A 24,552-nucleotide genomic window follows, 5' to 3' on the forward strand; every position below is an offset into this window, starting at 1 on the left:
TTCACAATGAAAATGGGTTGGAATGAAGAGCTTGAGTTTTGTGAACAAGAATGGAAGAAATTTGTGGCGGACAAAATTGAAATCGATTCGAAATGCGACAATGCTCGTACACGTTGCTGTGTTGAGGAGAAGAAATATCTTCTGGAGCGATTTAAAATGTTTAGTGAAATATGTCCACTAGAAGGTAAAGTAAACAACAGTTTAGTTTAGAGTAAGTACAGAACATCAACTGGCCATGTACTTGGCAAACAATCACAACACTTATATTACTGAGGTACTGTTTAATTTAAATAACGGTAATTTAAAACCGTATTCTTAGAAATGGCATTAAAGTAGGGTACCTAAAGAAACAGTTTGAACCCGTAAGGTACCTGCTAAAGTACTCAACTGATTTGGATACACTAGCTTCACAGCATAGACGCAGCATAATCTCTCGTTCATTATTCCTCTGTCTAGTTACAAAAGCCAAGTAATATGACAGTAGAGTCAAAAATAGTAATATATGCAGTTATATGATAAAGTCTGTATAGTTATTGTCTATTTGGGTTTAAGGAAGACTTTCGATTCAATGTGAATAGTTTGTAACATTTTGTGGCCAAATCAGTGTCACTTTCTACTTGTTCTTTTTGTCTGGAGAACCAGTTAAAGATAACTTAATTTTTTTTAGGGACATGTAGATGCAGCCCGGTTATTTTGAACTATACATACGTCGATTATCGTTTTTATCGTAATTTTCCATTCGAAAAATTGAAAGAACCAGAAAACTTCACATGTTCACATAAGTACATAAATGAAATAATAAAAAAAGAGACTGGTGAACCTAGTTACCTTCATATCGGACAAATCAAAGTCCCTTATAAGTATATTCTATACGGTGGAAAAAATCACACCTGTTATGTTGTCATCAACGTGAACGAAAAAAGACAAGGTACATACAAGGCCAGTTGATTTTAGTTTCTCCCTTGTCAGTTTGATTTATTGTGCATTATTGGGATTATAGTGCTTCATATTCAACTTTGGTCAAATCCATACGACACTTTGACCTATATTTAATTCATCATATACATAAACTCTTATGTGAAATTTCTTTGCAATTGCAAAAGTATTAGAATACACTCCCGGAACAGCCGAACATGTTTAATTCGTAATGCATTTATTATAATGTAAACCTGTAAAAGAGTAAAAGCTCAATTCAAGAGCGTGTCTTGGTTATTTTTGCGTTTATTGATTTTATTCAGTAACGATTACGTTGGAAGATTTTGATTGTTTGATAAGGGGTGTGAGGATTAGGGTTAAGATATTCATATATTGATCTGTGCTAGTTGAGCTTTATTATTATAATACAACGGTGATACAATCTCTATTGTGATTGTCTAAAAGCCTTCAAATAATTGTCAATACACTATCACCTTGAAAAACATTGAAAATTACCTGTAGGTGACGAATTTTCTTTATGAGACAACTGTATATACATGAAATATTTTGGTTAAATCTTCATCAAGACTTTCAAGTGTTTTACTCTGCTCAAATTGTCGAGAATAAAGACAAAAAAAAACCCGAAATGTTAAACTGTCTGTCCAGAGATTTTTCATCGCGTATTTACAGGAAATAGACGAAAGCGAACCGCAAAAATTTTTTAATCAGACTGCAGTCAGCGCTATCCCACTCAGCTTTGGTTTGGTAGATATCCAATTGTCCTTGGTCTGAATATTGTTTAATATCATGCTCAACTTAATCCAAAATTTGTTAAATATTTTTCACGGGAGAATGTTTACATATCACTTCAATTGAAATAAACTTCCTTTTACATTAACCCTCTGTATAATATCCCTGTACATATTTGTATGCATCTCTCCTCTGCATGTATAAACCTGTACAAACCCGTAAAAAAGCCTCACGATTTTGTGTAAGCCCTGGGCATGATATTTATTTAAAGTGTTTGGAATTTTAAATTGTGCAGTTCTGGTATTCTTATTATCAAGAGCACTAATTCACAGCACAACTTAAATGAACTCCACCAGAAAAGAGTGTACAACTTACAGAGTTCACAATTCAGTTTTACATTGAATTATATAATCTTTGTCTTCAAGTTTGTATAATACTAATCTCAGTCATCAACTTTTTCTGGGCACAAATTTGTATAAGTGTTTAGATAAACTTCCTTTTCATCAAAAACGAAAGTCATGGGAGTTTATACAGTTGAAAAATCAGGTTCAGCCAACAATCTTAAAATATTTCAAAAGAAACAGATTCCATAGTTGGCCCGATAAATCACTAAAATTGCGTAAACAAACCATAACTCTCCCTTTTCCATCGTAACAGACCATGCGCCGTGAAATTTTTGTTAATTGATTTTTTACATTTTTTAACTTGTTTGTAAATTTTTCAGTCTCCATGCCGTTGAACTAAAATATATGGAACGCTACATCAAGCAAATAATTGAAGCCATATCTTACGCTACACACGCGAGATTTTACCCCGACACCCGTGTTTAGTGTTTCGAGATTCTCTCGCGGAGTAATGATTGATTGACTACACACTCGTGTCTGGGGTAAAATCAAGGCTTAAAATTTATTAGGGTTTTGTATTACAGGTAGCGTTCCATGTATTTTAGTACAATGCTGCATGCTTAATGCCTTAAATTGTTTCATACGCCATTATTCTTAAAATGACCCTAAACAGCAATTGGCTTATTTAATTCTTTAGGAAAGTTGAGTTTCAAGATGGCTTTTTTTTGGAGTGTTGTTTCCTATATTGATAGAATTCAGTATACTAAATTATTCATTATTTTTGATAAATTCCTATTATTTTTATTTGAATATTTTGTAGAGTGTGGTATTTTCAATCATTTTTATCATGTATGATTGTCCTTTTTCAGATATAAATGGATTTTTCATCAAACATGCTCAGTCAGGAAAGTGTGTTAATGAATACTTAGGACGTTCATTTGAGCTTTCATGGAATTGTTTGGACACGGGGTCTAATTTTAAATTTTTACAATCTGGCTCAATCATGAACCTGAATACAAAAAAATGTCCTGGGAGACGAGGCAACGGAATTCGTTTGATGTTACCTAATGGAAATTTTAATGGAGGATGCGGAGCCATCAATGCCATAACCCAAACTTTTTGGGGTGGTCTATTCTTTTCACGCTATAATAAATGTATAGTAGTTCGAGAAGTTCATTCCGACGTGAGACTGGCCAATTGTAAAAATGAAGAAAATCAGCGATTCAATTTCGGCAAGTGAGAATATTCATCCAGTTAGCGTATATATAATTAAACTCTAATTAAAAGCCACTGCAACGCAGCAGATATAGGAATGGCGCCAGTTAAGTCACTGCTATCACAAACTTCATTTTTATAAAATCAACTTTTACTTTACAGGAATTAACAAATAAGCTTGTATAGATTGGAATTTACTTATTTTTTGTGTGTCTTCTATAGGATCAGTGACATGTGCTGGACAAAATATAACAAACGTCAGATGTCCTAATGATCAATATATGGGATAAAATTTGCAGAATATCGTGGATTGCGAAAAGGAAGCATTTGTGGCTCCAGTTATGACCACAATTGTAGTGTCGATGTGACATGTGACCTTAAAACTTACTGTGATGGTGAAAGAAAATGTAGTATAACTGTTGATGACAATCACTTTCCTTCAAAATTTGTCCTGGTTTGGAGAAATATCTTTACTTTGAATATCAATGTAACTACACAAGTATGCCATACAGAAAAATTTGCAATCGTAAGTATAATATAGGCACATTATATTTTGCTTATGATATAAGTGCTTTGGGACAAGTTTTGACCTTAATGCACAATGTTACGGTGTTTATTTTTATACTATGTACGCTATCAATGTACGCTAGTGTCTTTATATATTGTGACATTTAAATTTGTGTTCCCAAATATTTGTTAAGTTTAAAGGTTTGAGCAAGTTTGTCTTTTTAGTTTGTTAAAGCAAATATTGTTCATAGAAACATCATTTATTGCAGTCAATTTGATTTATCAAATCTATTTTTTTTTTTTTTTAAATCTTTTGGCGATTCTATGTAAGCCAAATGTGACATTTACAATTGCATTTGTATTCATACTTTCATGAATTCACACTACAGAATTTTCATATATACTGCATACATATGCAATTCATATGAATTGGGAAGCTAAACGCAGTGCTCACCGTTAAAAAAACGGTATTTGTTCTGGTTTCATTAATGATTCACATAGTCACTTAGACACATTTTGTTGTGATTCGTGTTTACAACACAAAAGTAAAGTTCTCAGTTCAACTTATTTGCCTGTAGTTCATTGTCAACTTAAAAATTAAAATCAAAACAGTGCTTTCCAACTTTAAGTGTAAATCTATAAGATACTGTGTCCATCAGAATGTGGAAAATATTTCTGGTTAAGTGCTTTCAAACTATAATTTTTTTTAAATTATTGTCAACTTCTGTGTTCTTCTGATATTCAAACTCCGTGTATATATTTTATTCCCGAACGGGATTTGTCATATTTATGTTAATAAAACCATTTCTGAAAACACAGATTTTACTTTAAGATATGCGTTAAGATCATAATTAAACGAAAAACTAATTTTCATTTGTGTAGTTATGGATGTACTCCTGTCTAAGTCGAATCTTCCAAACGAAGGTGTCGTGAATGTTATTACCAAGCTTAGAAACTTCACCATTTGCAACAAAGGTCTTTTGCACAAAATAAAGACGATTATCTGTAAACAACTTGGTTATCCTATCGCAGCATCTGTGGAAGGCTCAATGTCACTATCATCTTTGATGCATCAATCGTTTATACCTGGAAATGTCAAATGTGATGCTCGAGTGAATGATTTATCCCAATGTGCTATCACTCAAAATAATGATTGCTCTCAATACTCGTACGTTACATGTAAGCATTCTCATTCAATTTTTTGAATGTATTAAAGCCTTGCAGGACACATTTGTATGACGTTAGAAAAAGTTTTGAGCGAAGAATGTAAGGAATGAATGTGTTACTTTTGTGTTCTCAACTTATATCTGTCTTTTGTTAAGCATCATGACTTACCTCTATCATCAAGACTTACGTCTGCCATCGTGGTGTCACTGTATTTTATGCTAACTTGGAGAATTTCACAATTCTTCTTTTACAAAAGTATCAAACAAACTATAGAATCACAAAATATAAACCATTGCTACTCTTAAATAATGAATAATTCAAACAGGATTGCTGTGAATACTGAGGATTAAATTATTTTTACTCTTGCTAGTTCATTTCGTGCTTTAAATGTCTATTGTCAATGCTCTGCACAATGATTGACGTTTACTCCTTAATGGATTTAAATCGCTACGGTATTGTTGTTATTTGACAAGATAAGTACGGTTTCTTGTCATAGCTGCTTGATTCCAGCTGGAATTAAACCTTATTTAATAAAAGCATAAAAAATCAGTCGTATTCCTCCAAAACTTCTTGTGCTCTTTCTCCCTTTCTTCAGAAAACAATTTTTAATTTTTCTATATTTGGTGAATGGAGAACAATATGGGATTGCATTATTGCTCTCTATCAAATCAAACCAATTTGAATATTGTAGTGCATTTAAACAAAATCCTTTTCTATTTAAGGTCACGTTTGTGATAATCCTCTATTAAAAAACGGAGAAAAATTCCCAGATTCTTGGTTTACTGCCTTCCCAAAGAGTCGTAGTGCTTCTAAAGCAAGAATATCCAGTGGCAGTTCATGGTGTTCTCCTGATGCAGATGGCAATCATTATCTTCAACTGAATTTCCCGAGTCTATATACAGTTAACGTTATTGCAACCTTTGGAGACAGTTCAAGTTCAAGCTTTATAACTGAATATCACTTGCTAACAACCATGGATAGTGTCAACTGGAAGTCTAAAAAATCCCAGGAGGTAGCGGTAGAATTTCACTCAAATTTTCATATTGTAAATTTAATAAGGAATGAACTCATAAATCAATTAAATTTTAAATTTGCTGTTTGTATCGATCTTTGTATAGAAGTTGTTTCTCTTGGTTATAGCATTCCTGCAAAGGACTCTTGAAATTCATTGTCTAGCTTAAATTTCAGCTATGTGGATATGAAGAGATGTTCATATGATGGATAAACTACTATCCTCTGGACTGCGCTAACTAAGCCAGCTTTTCTTATAGGTTGTTCTTTTAAAAAGCAAATCTTTTTGTTTTATTCAAGATTTATCAAGGAAACAAAAATGGTTACAATGATGTCGCTATGAAAAAGTTCTCTGGTGGCATTAAATCCAAGGGTTTACGAATCATTCCAGTGAAGTTCGTTGGTAAACCGTGTTTACGAATTGAAGTTTGTGGTGGAGGTAAGAAGTGAAAAAATGCAAGGTTTAGTTTTCTCTCTAAAGACTTAATTACTCAATATATAAACTTGTTTCCTCTGAGAAATAATTATATGCGTCTCAATCGACAAATCTGAACAAATAATTTGCATTAATGCTGTAGTGTTACTAACTTTCTCTGTTAAAATAGCTTTATTTAAAAGACAATTTCAACAGTTATTTAAACACATTTCTTTTATCATACAGACTTGCTCCCAGACAAACCAACACATCTTACTGCAGCCAAAATCTCATCAAGATACTTCAAGATATCATGGAAAGATCCCAGAAACACTGGTGTGAAACTTGGCACAAATCTCCCGAACTTTCTAACTAAAGTGCGATTAATAGTGCTGAAGGATACTGTTGTAATATTTGAGAAAACTTGGAAGGCGACTCTACTCAAACCTTACAAAGTGGAGAATCTTGTCCCTTATACAACGTATGTAGTAAATGTAACCGTTGGCAACTCTGAAGGCTTTGGTAGATCAACTACAGCTAGTTTTAGAACTGTTGAGGATGGTGAGTTAATGTTATTTTTAGTGCATTCATTACAGCTGTGATTACATCAAAGATAAATACGAAAGAAGCGACCTTTATCGTGGACGAATCTTGAAATCTTGGATATACTGTGTTTTAATTAAGTTAGCAATGATGGTGTACAGTGGTTATGACTTCTTTTTAAGTGTTTTTATAATTACAGTTTTACATAAAATTTTTAAAAGTTTTTTTTTTCTATTTTTTTTAGTTCCCGAAGGTCCACCTTTAAATATTAAATTTGTTGCCATCAGCAGCACATCGTTATCAGTCACGTGGGAGCCACCAGATGTAGACAAAAGAAACGGAAAGATAGTCAGTTACACTGTTTCTATGACACAATTGGAAAATGAAACGTGTTCAATGAACTATACCACCAAGGAACAGCGTTTGGACATAAATAATGTTAAACAAGAGACAAAATATTATGTTCGTGTTTTAGCTTCTACAACAGTGGGATCTGGAATTTACAGCAATGGTACATGGGTATTTACAAATGGATGTAAGTTGTCTATAGTTTATGTACACGTTTCATTAAGATGATAAATTTATTCAAGTTTATTTATTTAGTGGCACCTCAACTGTCCACCAAGCAGATTGGAAATACGTTGACTTATTTGTTGCAAAATCCAAATTTGGAATACCGGTAACTATGTATTTTACTAGAGCAAATTATTGTAAAAAAACTTATAGGAACTTAAAAGTATTTTTTGAGTTTTTCGGACTCATGGCTAAGTATGAGACAGTTGGTTTCATGTGACATCCAAGGTAGTCTAAATATCTCTCTGGGAAAAGGTTTGATGACTCGTCGCTTTTCTCTGGCAGTGCGGACACATGCATAACATATATTTTAACGATTAACAAAAGCAGAGGTTATATATGTACTTTCAAAAAAATATTTTTGCCTTCAATTTGCAGATATTTCTATGTAGTCGCGATGAAAAATGATACAGAAGATAGTCGATTGCCTTCTAACTTTAAAAACACAGACTTGGTGACTTATTTTAAGGCCATATCTTCCGCACAACCAATGCCGTATATTGCTGCTGTAGTTTCTCGCAGAGACTTTAAGCCTGATTTTACACTTGGTGATGGTGAAAACACAACACGGCGTTCCATTGGTGAAAATTATTATAATGGCCCGCTGAAGCTTGGCACTAACTACAAAATATTTCAGCGCATTTTCATTAATGATCAGGTGCGATATTTTTTATACGTTTTCATCAGCATTGCATGATGCAATTTTATTCAAATATAAATGTTCACTTCGTTTCAGGGTGATTATTATTCTACTGACTGGAGTCCAGTGGCAGCAATTGTCCAAAAGCAGGAGTCTTCAGGTTTGTGTTTGCTTTCAATAGCTTAAGGGAAGTGTATCGATGTCTAAAGTGTAATGATTCAAGATCTTTGCAAATTTCAGTATAGTGAAATGCCTGAAAATTTTAAACGATTAATACAGATTTTGTTTGATGATACAACCGATTTAATTCCAACAAATAACTGCCTTAGTGATTTTGTGTAAATTAGGTTTGCGTTCCAAACCTAATTTATACCATAAATATATCATGAATGGTTAACAGGTATGAATACATGGGGCGTGAGAGCGGTTACACTCTCAGCTTTCGAAAAATGATCGCTGAAAGACAAAATTTGTTGGTAATGTTATGATTTGTCATTCGTTTTATCTTGTAGACGGTGGAAACATTGGAGCTATTGCTGGTACAGTTGTAGCTGCTGTTTTGCTCATTATTCTTGTCATATTGGTCATTCTTTTTGTTAGGATCAATTCAAACTCTGCTACCGTGCAGTAAACTTCGTATTGAAGTCATTCGACTGCTACTAAAATTTCTCAAAAATTGGGGAAGTTCAATTTTTTCTCGAAATTATTAGACGTTTTCTGAAATTTAGCGTACTATAAAAAAATATAATTAAACATAAGATTTTATTTCCTTTTTAACTATAATAGTGAACGAGAGTGAATGTTTCTGAACAGTATTTGAAAGCAATTTAGAACATAACATCAACTTTTTAGACTAAGGATGTAGTCAATATTTGATATAGGATAATAGCTGTAATACATTTCATCTAAACACATTAAATAAGAAATAAATTAAAATTACAAATAAACTGTGGCGAAGCAAGCTCAGTAATTTTTTTCTTGGGGAAGAGACTTTTCAAACATTCAAATATTTTGGAATCAGTGAGGTATGTATGATTATGTGCGCACTGTCATCTCTTTAATTTGCCCGACATAGAAAACAGGGAGTTTTAGTGGATGGAGTTTACTCTGTTATCAACTATATTAGTCTTAGTAAAATGTTGCTGTTATTGTCTTTTCCTGTTTTCGCTTATTATCCCCATTATAATATTCATTATAAAATCATCCAAAATTATCGAATTAATTGAATTTTCTGATGATTTGATTGCAAGAGTGCTAGGAGCATTGTGTTTGTCTGTAGACTAGAGATCAACGAAAAAGAACAAATGGGTTTGAAGCAACGACACAAGACTTTACAAAACAAGAAAAATGCATATGATCGCCAAACACATCCTTCTCTCGTATAGTTTGTCGTTAACCCCTCTCTTTGTTTTGAACACTTGCCGGAACTTCCACCGAAAAACTGATCTCGGTAGTCGGCACCAAACTTCCGTAACATTAAATGCGTTTAAAATTTACATTTGCGTTTAAATATATGCTTGTATTACGGAAAATATCAATTTGTTACAAATACAGAAATACAGAATATCATTCAGAGACTCTAGACTCTACATATGAAAAACATAGCCAATCCTATCACGAGTGTCTCCGATTCATTAGTTTTCATTAGTTGGAACACACACCAACGATTATGATGTATGAGCTTTCACTTCCTAAGAATATGAGCAGACGACCATCAATTGAAACAGTTTCTTTTCGCCATGTAATATCAAGTAGTCTATTGATACCTTCAAATAATCACGTGTTATTTATAGTTGGGCTGCTTTTTTTGTCCACCTCCTGTTTACTTCATGTTTATTACGTTTGTTTTATCATTCATTTTTATACTATAGGCGGTGGAAATAATGGAGCTTTTACTGGTGAAGTTGTAGCTCCTGGTTGGTTTCAATTTTGTCGTATTGGCTTTTCGTTTGAATCAATCTAAACTCTTGTACTCGAACGTGCAGTAAAATGCGTATTGATGTTATTCGACAACTACTGACAACATTTAATGAGAGTGAATTCTTGACTTGCAATTCAGCCATGTTGGTAGTATGATAGAAAAGAATATTTTATCAGTGTTATTGTTGGCACCAGCCGACGTGGACGAGCAGCATTGTTTGGTAAATCTCAAGAGAATGGTTGCAAGTCAGGAATAGTTCTGAGTTTAAAATTAATATTGAATTAATTACTTCATCAAAGTAAACACAATGTCGCGACTGCTCACTTTTATGTCTCAATCTATAGGTTAGTTTAACCACCGTTTGCTTTGTTCATCAAAATTATTTAAGAATGATTGTAATTTGTATAGATGTTATAATGAGCTTAGCTTTTAGAAAGGAAAATCACAACTCAACCTCTTGCTACAATATGTTTACTCAATCAGTCCCATTGGTTATTACCAATGGGTATCACAATATTAGACTCCTGTGTAGGCACTGGATGTAAGATTTGGCATTGGGAAAGAGGTTTGTATTTTGGAATCATCAGAATATTCTAATCTACTATGAGAAAACTCAAGTACACGGTAGCTCTTACTAAGTGTCTGTTTAGTTAGCTAAAGTAGCTGATATAATAACTCAAATTTTCTACCTATCAAATCGTTTCATATGTATCGTACCATATCGTGCAAGATGTACAAATCATAAAGCGCAATTGCCAAACTGGTTTCAATTTTTGGCTTATGCTTTCATTCCAGTTATTTAAATATTGAGTTCACTGGTTAAATGATGTCATGCAATATGGCGGATCGTAATAATTTGGTTGTCTTGTGGTTACGGACGAAATTTTGTCATCAAAAAGGTATTGAATTCCTTTTCAATATTAATTGTCAGTTCTTAAATATTTCATTACATTTTTTTTCACTTTGTACTCTGTTTGCGTTAAGTTGACCTTTTGAAATCGACAATAATTAGTCACCATGTTTTGAGACGAAGCCGAATAACAAAGACTCAGCAGACGGCAAAATATTCTCCTTGCCTGTATTTGTGTGCTATTCGTATTCTTCCTTTTGTTTTTTTGCTTTTGCGGAATCAAATTAAATTGGAATTATACGTTGTACTTTCTCCAAATTACAATTATATGAATAAATTCAAAAACCAAGAATCACAGGCAATTTGATATGTAGATCAAAGAGTTTTTCGTATGATCTGTGGTTTTATATTTGATGTCTTTAAGAAGTGAATCTTAGAATTGAATTTCAGATATCAAAATTATGAGTCAACTTTATCTGATATAATCAATGTAAAAAGTTTTAATATATTTTTGTCTGGTAATTAGTGTCCTTTAAAAAAGTGATCTGATGTTGAAACTTAAGTCATTATGTGTTCAAGTTTTTGTGTAGAGTGATTTTTTGAATAGTTACAATGGTTGTATAGCTGTATATAAAAATTAAAGTCACAAGTAATCCAGTTCAGTGTCTTCATTCCATACTATTTACTTTTATAAATGTGTTAGGATAGTATTTTTAGCAACTGGTCTTTTAATACTTCTTTGTTATGCTTTTACACCATTTGCTCATCATTAAAGAAGATTGAACTTTTAATTACAGGCTTCGACATACCTGCAATAAAACAATAAAATATTCATTATCTTTATAGAAAAATCAGAAACACATGTCTACAATCAATAGGTATCTATAAGAGAAAAGTCAGAATCATTCGGATAAAAAGAAATTTGTATAAACATATGTAAATCTCTGCTTTTGCTAATTTGTTGCAAATAAACCACGACATTTCCCTTTCATACAAAGCTCATATGTATATGTTTATTCAGTAGCGTAGCTAGGTCGAATTTACTCTCGCTATGCAAATATTTTTCGCATTTAATAAATACGACGAGTTTTTTTACAATAAATGTGTTTCAACATCTCATGATGGCATCCTCAGTATAATAAGAATATTATGTATATGCATGATAATTTTATATAAGAGTAATGTAATGCAGTTATACAATTATCATTAGATTGTAAATATTACAATGAAATACTGGTTGGAACTAATTTATGAGTGTATTTACAGGCTGAATATAGTGTTAAAACGAAAAACGTGAACGTTGAGATTAGGATTAGTTTTTTTAATGTGAAATGCTTCTTTTAAAAAAACTCGTCGTATTTATTAAATGGGCAATATAAAAAGTGTTTTTACGCAGTTGCGGCAAATATTTTGTGTTTACTGACCGTAAGAACAATGGATTTCTAAAGAATGTCTTTATGATGAAATGATTTGTTACATTTATTCGTAATGTATTATGCGTAATGTATTATTAAGTAATCTATTGATATCTTTAGGTAACCATGTATTGTTTATAGTTGGGTTACTTTTTTTGTTCACCACTTGTATACTTAATGTTTTATGTTCTTCTTCGTCATTCATTTTATCTTATAGACGGTGAAAATGCTGGAGCTACTATTGGTGCAATGTTGGATGGTGTTTTTTTGGTTATTATTCTTTTTGTTAGGATCAATTCAAACTGCCACACGAGCGTGCAGTGAAATGCGTATTGGACTTATACGTCGACTACTGACAACATTTGACGAGAGTGAATAGTTCTGAATTCAAATTTGAATTTAGTTTAATCATAAGCTCAAAGCAAAAATTCTACGGCGGTTGCTCGCTTTCAATAGGTTGGTGAAATGACCGTTTGGTTTGTTCATAAAACTTATTTCAGGTAAACTTCCTTTTCATCAAAAACGAAAGACATGGGAATTTATACAGTTTAAGCTTCAAAGAATGAGTTGGGAGTGTTGAAAAAGCAGGCTTAGCCCCCAATGTTGAAAAATATAAAAATAAATAGATTCCGAACAAAATAGCCATCTTGAAATACTATATTTGAATTTAAACATGAAACGTAAGATATAAAATAAGGCCAATGAAGTCTTTCAAATAAAGACAGCAATAAACACTCGTTTTTTTGTCTGTTGTTGTAATTCAAATATTGAATTTCAAGATGACTTTTTTTATGGAATTTTTTTTGTATATTGATAGAATTCAGTATGCTGAATTATTTTGAATGAAGTCCTATTTTTTTAATTTATATCGATGTCCTTTGTTTGGATACGAATGGATTTTTCATCAAACATATTCAGTCAGGGAAATGTGTTTATGACAGAGGTTTATATCGTACTTCTATTCTGAGGTTTACAGAGAATTTTTTTCACTCGGGAGCTCGATTTAAATTTCTATAATCTGGTTCAATCTTGAATCTAGACTTTTTTGGCTGTCTTGAAAAAGACGAAGACAAGCATAAATTATTGCGGATTTATCCAACCTTTGTTAGACCATGCAGAGCCATCAATGCCATAACCCAAACATTTTGGGGTGGTCTACTCTATTCACGCTATAATAAATGTATAGCAGCTTCAGGAGATCGATACTACGTGGAACTGGCCAATTGTAATGACGAAGAAGATGAACGATTTAATTTAGGCAAGTTAGAATTTTTATCTAGTTAGCATGTACATAATTAAACTATGATCAAAGCCACTGCAAGGCTTTAGCTATAGATATGGCGCCAGTGAGGTCAGTGCTACCAGAAACTTCATTTTATAAAATTCAACTTTTATTTAACAGCAATTAAAAGATAAGCTTGTATAGACTTGAATTTACGTATATTTGTGTGTCTTTAATAGGCTCGGTAACATGTGCTGGAAAAAATATATCGGACGTTAGTTGTTCTTATAATCAATATATGGTGATAAAAGTTGCGGAATATTGTGGATTAAGAAAAGGAAGCATTTGTGGTTCAAGTTTTGATTACAATTGCAGTGTCGATGTAACATGTGACCTTAAAAATTACCGTGATGGTGAAAGAAATTGTAATATAACTGTTGATGATAATCATTTCCCTTCAAATATTTGTCCTGGTTTGGATAAATATCTTTACTTTGAATATCAATGTAACGACACAAGTATGCCACACAGAGAAATTTGCAATCGTAAGTGTTATATAGGCAGATTTTTTTGCTTATGATTCACGTGCCTCGGCTCATGTGACATTTAAACTTATGTTCTTAATATTTCAATTAAATTTAAATGTCTGCTCAATTTTGCGTTGTTAGTTTGTTAATACAAATTTTGTTCATAGACATACATCTCTTATTGCACTCTTTTTGATTTATTTAATCTATTTCATTTTAAAAATATTAGTATCATCTTAAGTAAGCCAAAATGGCATTTAAAATTGGATTTATATTTTTATATTCATTAATTCTTACTACAGAATTTTTCATAAATACAGCATGCACATACAAAGATATAATTTTTAACATAAAAAGCCAAACGCAGAACTCACCTGTAATAAATTGTATTTGTTTTGCTTTCATTAATGATTCACATAATCACTTGGACACAATTTTTTATGATTCGTGTTTACAACCCAAAGGTAGAGTTGAACTTATCTGCATGTACTCAATGTAATGTGTCCATTATTGATATAGAAATTGAAATCAAAATAATGCTTATCAAATTAAATATATTTCTCTAAAATATAGTTGACAGGAAATTGTAAAACATTTCTGATTTAGTGTTTTGTAGTACATTATATTAAATTTATATAATTTGCATTAAAAAACAGGGACTAAGAATACTGTGTTCATATTGAGAAATACACTAATTTTCATTTTATTTAAAAATAATTAATTTCTATTTGTGTAGTTCATGATGTACGCCTGTCTCCGAACAAAGGTATCGTAGATGTTATTACCAAGTTTAGAAACTTAACGATCTGCAAAAATGGAATTTTGCATAAAGAAAAGACAATTGTCTGTAAGCACTTTGGTTATACTACCGCAACATCTGTGGAAGGCTCGATGCCACTATCATCTTTGATGTATCCATCATTTAAACCTGGAAATATAAATTGCAAAGTTCAAGTGAATGATTTATCTCAATGCACCATCACTCAAAATAATGGTTGTTCTTAATACTCGTACATAACATGTAAGCAATCTTATTCATTCTTTTAAACATTTTAAGACATTTTAGGACACATAAATATAATGATGAAAAAACAGTAGAACTAAATGATTTTAAACAACAACATATTACCTTTATCTTTAAAAACGACTTATATCTATCATCATGACTTATCTTTATCATCATGAATTACTTCTATGATCATAACTCCGATACCGAGCCTAATCCGGAAGTAGTCGATACTGCGTGGTATCGAAAAAGGACTTCGATTACTTTTAAAATTTCATTATTATGTAAGTTTGTCTTCCTTTTCATTATTAATTTTCACAAACATTTTGTTTTTTTTCTGTTTTATTATTTTAATATTTTATTCACTTTTACTTATTAATACACTTCGAGATCTCGCCTTCAGAATAATAACATGTAACCATTTCGTCGTATTGTTAAAGTATATAAGGCCGCACTTTAGCAATTCTATTATAAGATTTTTATCAAGCCACTCAGTTGTTTATTTTTGAAATTGGAGAAAGTAATCGCTTTAGTAATCGATACCTCGATACTTTTAAGAAAAAGTAATCGGTATCGTATCAAATCGATAATAGAGGTATCGCCCATCACCAGTAAAATCCTGTTGGTGTTGATGTTGACTTACGTTTTGACAACGTTGACTGTAAAGATGACTACCGCTAAGGTTGTCGAAACGTAAGTTAAATTCAACACCAACAGTCCTTCTCAGGACTCTACTAACGTAGACAATTTACATGTGCAAACATGTAGACTGTCCAGGTTGTTAGGAAACCTGATGAGAGTAAAAAATTCTGGTTAGGATTTAAAAACAATTTTTAACATAACATAAAATTCTTAGGTTTAGCAGTGACGTAGCGAGCCACCAAGTTTGGTCGTTCTATGTAAATTTTTGTGTTCACTTACTGTAAAACAACAGATTTCTAAAGAAAGGAATAATGTTAATGATGAAGAATTTACATAGGACGACCAAATTTGAGGGCTGACTACGAATTTTGTCAATATTTTAAATAGTACAACATCAGTAATATTTTATATTTGAATATATTAAATTGAGTACTAAGAACAAAAGTAATAAACAAAAAGCAAATCAAAATTAAACCCGAGTTCGAAACAAACAATCCATGGCGGCCGTTGCTTCAAATTTCCCGCCTCTGAACGATAGTGTAAAAAATAAAACACTTCAAAGGACATTTCACAACAAAAATCCAAATTTTTAAATAAAAGGGAGATTTGATAACTACATGTCAGTATTTTCCGTCTAAAGATGATATTTGATGACTTAAGGGGGAAATACATGCTGTAACATATTCACACAGATTTCTTTTTACCTCACAAGGAACTTTTGTCTTTACCAACACTTCAATATACAAGTATTCCAGTTTACATCACAGTTTGGGAAATCCAGGATTATGGCAACCACAATTAAGCGAATCATAGTTGGATAAAACGGACCTTCAAACACTCGAAGATGTAAACGAGCATTACTCAAGCTTTGCTTCTTTTTCATGATTTGAATATTCGTTCTAAAGTGTCGTATGAAATGTTCGACTACCAAATTACCCGTCAAAAACCAATCCATTCACGCTGACTTTATTTGTCTACCCGTTGCTCTGTTTTATAGTTAACCATTTATTTTTGGAAGTCGTAAAGAAAACACAAATTTCTTTAAAAAACGTTATTTCGTTTCTCCCGTAATGGTTAGTTTTTAGATTTTATTTATTGGGTTCGCATTGCTCTAGATAAAGACACTTTGAATTTTCGAGAAATACTTGCTGTAATAAGTTTCCTGTTTATCTTTAGAAAATATCAAATATTTGACCAATGTAAACAACTGAATGCAACAGGTTTGTTAAACAGGTCTATTGGATTCAGTCGTGACAAAATGACATCGTTATCATAAAATTCATTTTTTTGCTGTCTAGTTTATGCAGAGTAAAAATGTTGATGTAGAAAGCATGAAGTGGACGGGCTGACATAAATAGTAGATTTTTGTTCGTATTCGTATTTTGTTTGCATTCTATCGAGTGATATCACTCTATATGGATTATTTTAGGACTCAAGAATCTATATCATGACAGATTATTAAAACCTGATAATAAAATGTACAACGAGTGAAATAGTAATAAATGTTAATAATTAATAATACATATATGCTTATAACTTTTTAGGGACATCAATTAAAGTTGGATGATACGCGTAATCAACTACGCGTCACATAAAATTATGGCGCCCACCCGAAAAATAATCACGGTTTGGCAGAAATTTTAACTGAAGTGGAAGGTTTAAAAAGAACTGCTGAAGTCATATGAGCTGTCATTGTTGTGTGCAGGTCATGTATATGGAGTGCGCGTTCATTTAACGTCTCACATAATCGCACGGATATTGGAGCTCTCCTTTCTTCATGTACGTAGGAGGGGAGGGTGGGAACTGTGCAACAAACTTTAATCCTTATACTTTGATAGTCAATTTTAATTGAAACTGACGTATTCTTAATTCGATCTATGTTATTATGATGGAATTTATTTTTTATTTCAGTGGTGTTTATATTTGATATCTCTAATCTTGCTGATCACGTCAATCTGTCCAAATGGTTTATGTATTTCTGTGCATATTTCTGTGTGTGTTTCTGTGCATATTTGCGTCTCTGGATCAGAGGTAAGTAATCTCGTTTATAGCAAAAGTATAAGCAACAATTTTTCTGCATGTTAGCAAGAATATGACTCTTTTCAATCACACGATTTTCCAAAATGTTGTACATAAAGATTGAAATTGTTAGTCTACGTATGTGAACTACATACAATCTTTCATCAATGAGATCTCAATTCAGCAACCCGTTTTTCAAACTTTGTCAATTCGTTCAGATGCAACAAAATACATTGAAATATCGCAAGCTTAACTTCCGGTAAAACAGCGCACTTTGATTGGTTCAGAAACATTTTACCCTGTTCTTAACTTTTTCATAATTTGAATAGTAGTATGTATATTTTCAAATAAACGTAAACAAACTTCATGAAGCAAACAGCAAAACTCAAAAAAAAAACAAAACAAAAACCATGTACGAATGTTAGTCGAAGAAAGAACACTTGTAAAGTGAGTTTTATTATCTGGACGACACAATTTCAAACGATTTATTTTTTATGATGGTAGAGAGAGTCGTGCTGCAGCGTAAATCAAACTTAGGTGGTAAATTTGATAGTCAAAAACTTAAAATACGCTTTATATGGGAACAATATAATTTTTCGTCATTGAGCAATTAAAGTCATTAACCTGTTTTGCCGTGTTTGCCCACTTTAGATGCGTTATTTGTGCTTCGTTGCTTCGTATAAACAAAGGAATTTCTTTAAAATATCAAAAACTTTATCTTCTATAACATTGCTTCGTCAACCAATCCACGGCATCCAAATTTCCTAACACATTTAAATTATTATTGTTGATTCCTAAAGGATAGGAATTGACGCAAAACAAATTCTATAAAATGTTGAATAACTGGGAAGATGGTTGAGTGTTTGTATATACTCAATATGGCACTGCACATTTGAGGAAGCCGACAGCCTTGGCCAGCAGTTGAAGTAAAACCTTGCGAAAGCCACAACTCTTTTGTTCGTCTGACTTGTATGTATCTTAATTTTTCTCTGTTTGTTTAAGGTGTATTTCTGCAGCCGCCTTATTGTGTCAGTTTTTCAATTAATAAAAGAACAAAAGTAAGATGTGATGTAGTTCATAGTAAAACGAAAGGTTTCTTTGTCGTCGATGCTATGTTAATATTTAATACTGCATATTATTTCTTCGACTGAGTTTGGCAGATAAGTGTTAATACAAACACCGCACAACTTCCGCCAACAACGATTTGATTCTTATAGTAAATGGAGAGATTTTTTCATTTACTACAATACCTCCATGCTTGATGTAGGATTTGGGACAGGTTATTACATTCATATTATGATTCATATATTATCATATTTTTCGCTCAAATCTCTCAACTAGATCAAAAACAAATCCTATTCCAGTGTTCTGTAAATAATTTTGTCCTTCAGTAGCACCTGCGAAACATTAAAAATAAATCCGTTTGAGATTTTCAATTCTTATGGAGTATTCATTGTCATCAAGTACTCTACCATTAACTGCAAACAAAGGAGTAACGCCAAGCTTTAAAATGTAAAATTTGCAAAGTATTTCCACGATTTTCTGTAATATACCTGTATATTTTATAAAAGAATTTAAGCAATCTGAAGATAACGTTGAAACCCAAAACTACTTAAATGCTCTTAATATCGATGTTCATTTATTTCATGAGCTCTTCCTCATCTAACACCCTTTTCAACATTATTTTTTTGGTCATTATCTTTTAAAATTTTTAATTTATTGAGTTAATTTTTCAACTGTTAATTTTTAATTTGTAACCTGCGCAATTTAACTGTTTTATAGCTGCTAATGTGTTTAATTCGATGAATTAAAAATTCGAATGAAAATCCAATACGGGTATAGCTATAGAGACAACATGAGTATAGCTATACAGCTATAGAGGCTGCGTTACAAGAAATTGTAAAGTACTTTATTATTTCATAGGTTTTTACATGTATCATGACACAACGGAAATTGAAATGAAATAGCTAATGGGAAGTTCTGCGTGCACAAATGTTATTTTTATATTCAGTTAAAGAATTTTAACATCGTCCTGGGTTTTTAATCTATTTATCTAAAATAAATGATTTGCTTTGACTTTAATTTGATCTCGCTTTCTTCGCTTCCTTAGCGCTATCCACAAAAAGCATTTTTTTCATCTTTCAATAAATCTCTTAAAACACAAGTTGAAATTTAGAGTGAACCGAGTAAGAAGAATAGAGCATAAATTGAAAGAAAACCAAGTTTCATTATTTTAAAAAAACTAAAATCACGCATATATATAACAGCTACAGTCGCTACCTTCAATGATCGTTGAAATATATACTCACAAATTTTTCTACGGAATAAACAAGATGTCTTCGCCTTCGATATGTATATTTTACTGAAGTATGATTGACATGTTTTTTTTCTATTGTGCATTTATAACTATTACTGTAATCTTTCTTTCACTCCCAGGGTTAACATAATAAAATGCGGTCAAAAACAAAACAAAAAAACAAAACTATGTTTAGCTAAGAATGTACAGTTATTTAGAACTTGTTTGTATTCTGCAATCTTCGCAACTGTCCTGTTATTCCCGCGCTGCGTTGTAGTCGATCAGTTGGACGAAGCACTTGTTCTTCTTCGCCGTACTTATCGCTCTCTACTCTTTCGTTACTGTCTTCTTCCTGATGAACCTCCATTGGAATAAGTTGCCTGATAGAACGTCGCAACAAGTGTGAATGACTAGAATCTCCACGAAGGACTCTGACTTGTGCAGCTCGTGTAATTCCATCGTCACCTTGTAACAGTTGTTCAACTTTCGCCACCTTCAAAAGATACGTTTTGTTTGATCGTTGCGAATAATGACGATATCTGCAACTGCTATTTCGGGATTTTGATTACCTCTTGATTTTGAAGTGTATTGCTCTCGTAAGGCTAAAAGACACTCGTTTCTCCATTGAAGAGTAAAACGTTGCAGCAAATTTTTGTGATGTTTCGCCTTTCTCGTCAAAGATTGATAGATGCTCTGAATTTCAAAGTGCTCACTGTTTGGCATGGTCGTTATTCGTCTTCCATACACAAGTGCGACGGGCTTAGCGGAAGAGATACAGCTTCTTCATCGTCGTACACGTAGGTTAGGGGTCGTGCATTTATTACGCCCTCGATTTCAACCACAATAGTATGGAACTCGTCGTAGGTTAGATTGGTTCTACCAACTACCTTTCGCAACGTACGTTTCTCGCTTCGAATCAAACGTTCCCAGAAGCCTCCCCACCAAGGGACCTTTTCGACGATAAATTGCCATGTAATCTGATGGTTTGCAAGATAGCATAACACTTCCTCAGAACGACATAACTTGCGAATTTCTAAGCATGCAGCTCGAAAAGTCTTAGCATTATCGGATATAAGAACAGCTGGCAGTGCTCGTCGACTAGTGTATCTGCGGAACGCGCGGAGAAAGGCTGGAACGATTAAGGAAGTAGTGAGCTCCAGATGAATGGCTCTAGTAGAGGCACACAATACAATATACACCTTTGTTGGATTATCCGACAAATTATTCCTTTCGCAACTCTCTCGTACGAACAACGGTCCTGCAAAGTCCAAACTTACGTTTGTGAAAGGGGGATCATCCGACACTCTGCTAACAGGAAGATCTGGAGGAAGCGTTCCCCTATAAGGAAGATCTTCGGCTTTACGACAAACGACACATATCCTGACGATTTTCTTTACTGCTTCTCGACCACGGATTATCCAAAAATGCTCTCTAATGGTTGTTAGTGTATCACGAATCCCGCTGTGCTTCACATTGTGGTGAGCATCGCAAATTAATAACTCCACAAATCTTGATTCCTTTGGAAGAAATGCTGGATTTTTGCTCTCCAGATTCAGCGATGAATTCTTCAGTCTCCCATGGCACCGCATCACGTGATCACCGTCGAGAAATTGCCCAAATTGCTTAACGTAAATAGGTATTGAAGAATTCGCATTCTTTGACAGAAGGAATAATATTTGTTTTTCAAAGGATAGTTGTTGAATAGACCTTATCCATAGCAGCTGCGCCTTCCTTATTTCGTCTGAGCTTAATTCTTCCGAGGTTGTGAGTTTGTTGTTTGCTCGCACCGTGGCATCATCTTTAACATGTTGATGAATCTCATTACATAAGCAGTTATTCGAAGAAGTTTCTTCATAGAGCTATAACGAGTAATGTAGAATGCTTTGTTAAGATCTGGCATGGCTCGTTGTTCGATTTCATTCGAAACTAGTGATCTCACGACATTCGGATTCTCTTCCACAATTTCCCTCAGAACTTCGTCACTTTGTGAGGGTCGCCAACTGGACGTTTGGCCACTCTTCTTCGCCCTTGCCAAGAATTTGGGTCCATTGAACCATAAGGAAGAATTCGAAAGTAGTTGCCCAGAAATACCTCGTGAGGGTAAATCTGCAGGATTAAGTGATCCAGGATAAAAGTTCCAAGATTCCGTCAATGAAATACTTCGAGTCTTGTTCACTCGATGCTGAATGGTTTCCATGCTCGATCGTTTCGTATCTAGTGAAGTGCTGTCATCGAGTGAACCCAATAAAAAACTTCCAGACTCCACTTGAGTGCCTTTAACAAAGAATCTACTAACTTCGCTAGTACAGTCGCTGCCACCAGCTCTAATCGGGGAATCGTTTGCTTTTCACTGGTGCGACCTTTGTCTTTGAAGCGATTAATTTCCGTCGATGGTACCATTCTCATAGACTGTTCCTACATGACAACAGCACCAATTGCACTTTCAGATGCATCACTGAATCCATGAACTTGTGTAGTAAAGTATTTCGGTTGGGGTGGATAATAGCACCTCGGTACACGAACATCATTTAGAAACCTTTACTCTGACAATAAAACGTTTCACTGTTCACGTAGATTGCCATGCAGTTCACAGTCCTACCCAGTATATCCAAGCACATGATTTGAAACAGAATCTTCAGCCTTATCGTAAAGGAGACAAGAATCAAAGGGATCGAAGATATTAGATGACCATTTCAACAACGATCGCTTTGTGACAGGTAACGAATTGGCGTACTCGATTATTTCAGTCAATTTGAATAGAGTGTCTTCCATCGTATCCCACACCATTTCTAGTACTTTGACTTGAGTGGGTTCCGTGAGCAGTTACTCTTTTGCAATTGTCGACTTTGTAAAGGACTGATCATCTTGTGTAACGCTTGACTTGTCACTAATCAAGCTCAAATTCTTGTTACCTTCTAACACTTCGACAGACTTCACTTTGTTACTGGAATTCGAGTTCCATTTTTGCAAGTTGAATCCACCCTTGGCCAACAACTGCTTTGTTCCCTTGTATATTTTTGTACGTTTGATTAAATGTTTTTTCTTGAATACAACTATACAGCATGATGCGACACTTTGACTGTCTTTTTATTTAGTTCCTGAAGGGCCTCCTCTAAATATAACAATCTCTGTCATCATCTCTTTTATCAGTCACGTGGGAGCCACCTGATAAAAGCAAGAGAAACGGGAGAATTGTCAATTACACTGTTTGTATAACACCTAGTGAGAGCTTTAAATGTTCAGAAACCTTCACTACCAAATACCAAAGCTTTTTGATAAATGAGTTGAAACCAGCGACGACGTACTATGTGTGGGTTTTGGCAAGTACAAAAATTGGTTTTGGAAATTACAGTGAAAAGCAAATGGCCATAACAAACGGACGTACGTTTTCATTTAGAAATCTTCTCATGCTTTGTTTAACTGTTACTAATTAATGTAGGGAGGTTGTGCACTTTAAAATAGGTTTTGTATTTTTGTGCCTCCGAAAGCAACGTTCAACTCGTCAGAAAAAACTTTGACAATTTCTTTAGAAATTCCTACGGTTAAATATGAGTAAGTTATAGTACGTAAGTTCTTAGATCATTTATTTTGAGCCTATAAACACTAGGTTCAGCACATTTGCTTACTTGATGGAAATAACACAAAAAGCAGTCAGATTTTATAACTCTTTGATTCATAAATATTTAAACTTAAAGGCTTATAATTGTGCATGGTTAATCATGACTCTTAGAAAAGACGAATAACGAAAATACCTGCTGCTAGGGATATTTTATTTTTTCTTATTCTGCAATCTGGATCGAGGGTGCAATATATAGCAATTCCTGGTTGGCCTCACTACTTAGCCATATTAATCTTGGCTATTAGGATAGTCAGTCAACTTTGTTCATGATCTTTTTTTAAATTTAAAAAATAAATTTTAAACTCAAATGCTATCGTTGTTTTGAACCATTGATCTTTTTGGTGTCTTTTTGCAATACGCTTCCCATGGAAAATATGTTTATTTTTTTATTACAGGTACTTATTCGTAATTGCCATGCAAGGTGACAGACAGAATCTTCCATCGCCTTTTACATTAAATGTTGAAGACTTAGAAACATATTCGACTCCTTCACCACCAAACCTTTACGTTGCTGCGGTACTTAAGCCAAGTGGTGATGGTATTTTCGTGTTTATACTTGGTGATGGCTCATATTCAAGTATTTCGGGAACACGAGGTCGTCGTTCTCCCGAAAGAGTTTATTATAACGCTCCTCTAAAACCCAATACTACTTATCGAATTTTTCAGCGTGTGGTGATAAATGATCATGTAATTGCTTAAATTTTTTTTAATGACTTCTTTTTGGGTTTTTTTTTATCAAAATTTAATGCACTTCTTATCAGGGAGATTATTATTCTACTGAATGGAGTCCTTCAGCAAGAACTGCTTCAGAGCTACTTCCGCTTCCAGGTGAGTTTAAGAGTACGGCTTTATTAACAGTCGAAGCATAACTTAACGAAATCGCGGAGAAAGATTGCCAAATGGACAGTGGAAATTTTTTTTCTTTTTTTTCCAATAAAATAACTGTTTTTATATA

At 33.3% G+C, this 24,552-nt stretch overlaps 2 protein-coding genes across 3 annotated transcripts in view; both read left to right on the forward strand.

Moving 5' to 3' along the window:
- Positions 1 to 24,552, forward strand: part of LOC124452160 (receptor-type tyrosine-protein phosphatase F-like) — a 52,504-nt gene that overhangs the window by 25,230 nt on the left and 2,722 nt on the right. The window lies entirely within an intron of this gene.
- Positions 4,642 to 13,520, forward strand: LOC124450447 (Down syndrome cell adhesion molecule-like protein 1 homolog). 2 transcript variants are annotated; one of them, XM_047001137.1, is made up of 7 exons: positions 4,642 to 4,910; positions 5,621 to 5,910; positions 6,210 to 6,348; positions 6,571 to 6,885; positions 7,112 to 7,402; positions 12,484 to 12,766; positions 13,306 to 13,520. In XM_047001137.1, exons 1-6 carry the CDS (start codon positions 4,781 to 4,783, stop codon positions 12,588 to 12,590), a joined length of 1,272 nt encoding a protein of 423 aa, XP_046857093.1. In that variant the 5' UTR covers positions 4,642 to 4,780; the 3' UTR covers positions 12,591 to 12,766; positions 13,306 to 13,520. The 2 variants fall into 2 exon arrangements, with proteins under 2 accessions (XP_046857093.1, XP_046857094.1); XM_047001138.1 differs by having other exon boundaries at positions 12,484 to 12,722; positions 13,376 to 13,520.

Source organism: Xenia sp. Carnegie-2017, unplaced genomic scaffold (genome assembly GCF_021976095.1).
Source record: "Xenia sp. Carnegie-2017 unplaced genomic scaffold, XeniaSp_v1 HiC_scaffold_24, whole genome shotgun sequence".
In the NCBI taxonomy this organism is placed as follows: Eukaryota; Metazoa; Cnidaria; class Anthozoa; order Malacalcyonacea; family Xeniidae; genus Xenia; species Xenia sp. Carnegie-2017.

Coding starts and splice junctions, on each gene's coding strand:
- LOC124450447 (XM_047001137.1), top strand. CDS start 4,781: ATGTCACTATCATCTTTGATGCATCAATCGTTTATACCTGGAAATGTC. Junction 4,911..5,620: donor TCAATACTCGTACGTTACAT/GTAAGCATTCTC, acceptor TTTCTATTTAAG/GTCACGTTTGTGATAATCCT. Junction 6,886..7,111: donor TTTTAGAACTGTTGAGGATG/GTGAGTTAATGT, acceptor TATTTTTTTTAG/TTCCCGAAGGTCCACCTTTA.